Raw genomic sequence first — 4,416 nt, forward strand, 5'->3', positions numbered from 1 at the left:
CGTTTGACTGAATCCTCAGAGTACAGGGATCCTGGGGTGAGATGGAGATCATTAAATTCTGCCTAGAATAACATGATTTCCATGAAAGTCAGACTACTGATTACCTCTGGAAGACAGAGAAGAAGGGACTTTAATTGCAGTGAGAAATAAGAGGGGATTCTAAGGCACGGGAACACCCTAATTCTTAACCTGTCGTGCGACATGACGTCTATTTTATTATTTTCCCTTAACTCTTACACATACACTTTTACATTCTTCTGTATATGTAACATATTTCGCAGAAAGAAAAAAAAATCTATGCAAGGCATAATGATTTGTGACCATGAAGGTAGCATATATTTGACTCGAAGACTTTTAGAAGCCAATGCACAAGGCAGGTGTGTGTCATTTGTAAAAGAAGTGGGAGGAATCACTCAAGTCTCTTATTTGTTCCTGACATTGGGCAGCCTCCTCTTGGACACCAAGGACATCTGTGGAATGAGAGCTCATCACATGTGCCACCCTTCATCCCGGTATTAGTGTTAGATAGAAGGGGGATACTAGAATGTGGCTGAGGTATGTCAGAAAACAGTATTCCTGGTTTAAGATGCTCCTGTCTGCTGTCTGGGTGGTCACAGCTCTCAGTTGGCATCTTGGAAGTGGAAGATACCAGATCCCAATGGTAAACCAGCCATGCCTTCACAGAAGCTCAGGTATGGGATACTCATGCATACACACATAAGAAAGACTTCAAACAACAGGATATCACTTTTGCCATCAAAGAGCCTTTTTCAAGCTCACAGCTGCTGTGAAACTCTCCTGGCAGGAGCCCAGACCTTATTCATGTATGACCCTCCCCAGGCCCTTTAAAGGCCTGGCCTGTGGTAAGAGCTCAGAATCTATTTGGTGGGACACAGATAGAAGGGCACCTTCTAGGTCACTTGCTTCTTTCCAGCCCTAAGATCCTGAATTTGGCAATGGCCAAGAATACTACTGAGCTGCAAGGGTTTGTCCTGTGCCATGGGTTTCACATCCTCTTACGAACGTCAGAGGCTCTAGGTGAGAATTCTCACTGATTGAGGGTGGATGTTAATTCTGTCAGGACCAGAATGACCCTTCTCCACTGGTGCTTTCAACAGCTCAGCAGGATGGGTACAAGGGAGGGAGGGGGAAGAAAGTATTTCTGGCGGGACTCAGAATAAATTGGATCTTGGGGACATAATCCCAGATGTATAAAGTTTCTAAACTTTGTCACTTTACTTTCTAAACTTTAAATTACTTCAGGGACTTGTATAATCCCACTAGGAGGGTAGGATTTAAATGGCTTCATATATGCAATGGACGGTCCTTTGTGGCTTTTACCCAAAGACAAGAAAGCGTAGCTTTAACACATTTCAGGCTCCAACTCCTCTGGCTGCTACTTCAGACCAGATTGGCAATTTCCTGACCCTGGACTATTCCCAGACCTCAGAGAAGTAATTTTCTTTATCAACTTATCTACAAAAAAAGGTAAGAGAGCAATTTTTAAAGACGGTGTAGACTCTTGTGGTCCCAGCCCCATTCCTGGCTTCATGCCTTGAGATAAGTGGCATGGGGGTAACTTGAAGGAAAGGGAAAAGGACAACTCATTGGTGTGAGAGAAAGTCCAAGAAGGAGAAGCTCATGAGATCACTTAGGCCCTGGGATGGAATATCATTAACATAATCCGTTCCAAAGTGAGCGTCAGGGAAACAAGGCCCGGAGAGGGAAGGGGACTGAACGATTCCCACACGTTGAGTGATTGGTGAAGACCCACTTCTTCTGATAAGTGCTCCAGAGGAGTTTGTCAGGAAAGTGAAGGAAGGAATGAAAGAATGAATGAATGAATGAATAGCTTAGGGGCCTTTAGACTGTCAGACAGAACTATAAATGAGGAAGAGTCATATCCAAAAGTATGTGGAGAGGGGAACCGTCAGCAATTGAGGATGAAGGAGACCAGTTAGTTCCCCAAGATCTATGTCCCAAAGAGGGGAAAAACATACAAATGAAATATAACACTTCTCACAAAATTGATTAAAATAAATCAGCCACACATGGTATAACTTGAAGTACATGAGTGATTCCTATCTTGAATTTGATTAGAATATAAAATTCAATCAGGTGACATTTCAAACATCTCTGTGGGGTGGCCAAATAACCTTAAGTAGATTTTGATCTAATTCTCTGCATTTTACTTAGAACAACACAGAGAACCATCCACGTTGCCAGAGCAGTTCTCCAGCTGCTCAGCAAGGCGTTTCCCCACTGGCTTTCTGACCAATTTAGGCATCAGAGAATCATGAAGCTGGCTTTCTGAGTTCTTGCAGGTGACAAAGTAAATGCACCATGGACAGGTCCAATCAGACCTCCCCAGTGGTGGGGTTCATTCTCCTGGGCCTCTCTGCCCACCCAAAGCTGGTGAATACATTCTTTGTGCTCATCCTGCTGATGTACCTGGTGATCCTGCTGGGCAATGGGGTCCTCATCCTGGTGACCATCTCTGACTCCCACCTGCACACACCCATGTACTTCTTCCTGGGGAACCTCTCCTTCCTGGACATCTGCTACACCACCTCCTCAGTTCCCCTCATTCTTGACAGCTTCCTGACCCCCAGGAAAGCCATCCCCTTCTTAGCCTGTGCTGTGCAGATGTTTCTCTCCTTTGCCATGGGAGCCACAGAGTGTGTGCTGCTGGGCATGATGGCATTTGATCGCTACGTGGCCATCTGCAAACCCCTTAGGTATCCTGAGATCATGAGCAAGTCTGCCTACGTGCCCATGGCTGCCGGCTCCTGGGCAGCTGGAAGCTCCACTGCCATGGTGCAGACATCCCTAGCAATGCGACTGCCCTTCTGTGGGGACAACGTCATCAACCACTTCACCTGTGAGATCCTGGCTGTCCTGAAGTTGGCCTGTACTGACATCTCCATCAATGTGATCAGTATGACAGTGGCCAATGTGATCTTCCTAGGCATCCCAGTCCTGTTCATCTCTTTCTCCTATGTGTTCATCATTGCTACCATCCTGAGGATCCCCTCAGCTGAGGGGAGGAGAAAGGCCTTCTCTACCTGCTCTGCCCACCTCACAGTCGTGGTCGTCTTCTATGGGACCATCCTCTTCATGTACGGGAAACCCAAATCCAAGGACCCTCTGGGGGCAGACAAACAGGACCTTTCAGACAAGCTCATCTCCCTCTTCTATGGGGTGGTGACCCCCATGCTCAACCCCATCATCTACAGCCTGAGGAACAAGGATGTGAAAGCCGCTGTGAAGAATCTGATATTTCGCAAACATTTCGCCCAGTGATGGGGGGAAAGTTCTGATGGTTCTCTGCTCTCTAGCTTCTCTCACCTGAGAATCTCAGAGTTCAAGATGAAGGGCCAACTGCATCAAAGGTTACACAGGCAAGTCTAATTCCACAGAATGGCTATGTGTGAACAGAAAACGTTTTATGAAACTTTTTTTCACCTCATTCTACAAGCAATTCTACAAAAGTATGTTCCTGTTGGTAAAGCCGTATAGTTCTCTATCTCTGTGATATATAGTGAACAAATTGATGTCAAGAAAAAGCAGTTCTTCAAGTTTTATTGTTTAACTTATAAAAAGCTCTAGTCTGAAGGCCTGTAACTCAATGGCTCTTTGGCTTCTTTCTTTGAATATATTTGAATGGGTCCTTATTTTATGTTACCTTTCAACTCTTCCTGTTCCATATTAAATAGTAGAATATTTTTATCTTTATCCTCATTGTTTCCTTCTCCTTATTAATTCTTAAAACTGTTTCCTAATTGTTCCCTCCCTATGTCTCCATAATTAACCCCTTTCCCTTCTCCTCAAACTTCCCACCAGAAAATCAGTCATACTCTTGGAGCAGAGAGTAATGAGGAAGATGTAGCCAAGCAGATGCAAAAGTCAAAGGTTCAGGCTTCTTGTCTTTTCACTTTTTAAAAATATATTTTATTGATTTTCTACAGAGAGGAAGGGAGAGAGAGATAGAGAGTTAGAAACATCGATGAGAGAGAAACACCGCTGTGTCATGGAGGATCAGGTTAATTGCTTAGTCACCTGACCTTGTTTGACCAAGCATGCAGCCACATGGCAATCATCACTCACTTTCTACCTAAGAATCCCCAAAGCCACAGACAGGTCAGAGGGAGATGGAAGTGAGCTCACCAGGAGACATCTAAGATTCACCTGCATAATTGGTGAGGAATTCCAAGCCAGCTCCCAAGAGTAATCAATCTAGAAGTCCAGAGAAAGGAGGGAGCAGAATGGAAAACCTCTGACAGTTCATAAGGACTTTTAATCCAATAGAGAAGAAACAAACTAACAACCCAAACCATCTGTCTTTGCTGATAAAGAGTGATTGCAGGAAGATGGTGTAAATGTTGAAGAAAATTCTCTTTAGTATTCTCAGTGAAA

General features: G+C 44.4%; 1 protein-coding gene across 1 annotated transcript; it reads left to right on the top strand.

The window, feature by feature from the left end:
• The first annotated feature begins 2,343 nt into the window (after positions 1-2,343).
• On the top strand, positions 2,344-3,303 carry LOC102431204 (olfactory receptor 13C7-like). The gene has a single exon (XM_006102722.1). It carries the CDS (start codon positions 2,344-2,346, stop codon positions 3,301-3,303), a length of 960 nt encoding a protein of 319 aa, XP_006102784.1.
• Positions 3,304-4,416: the final 1,113 nt, after the last annotated feature.

Source organism: Myotis lucifugus, unplaced genomic scaffold (genome assembly GCF_000147115.1).
Source record: "Myotis lucifugus unplaced genomic scaffold, Myoluc2.0 scaffold_424, whole genome shotgun sequence".
Lineage (NCBI taxonomy): Eukaryota > Metazoa > Chordata > Mammalia > Chiroptera > Vespertilionidae > Myotis > Myotis lucifugus.

Bases quoted from the DNA above. Each gene is read 5' to 3' on its own strand.
- LOC102431204 (XM_006102722.1), top strand. From the start codon at position 2,344: ATGGACAGGTCCAATCAGACCTCCCCAGTGGTGGGGTTCATTCTCCTG.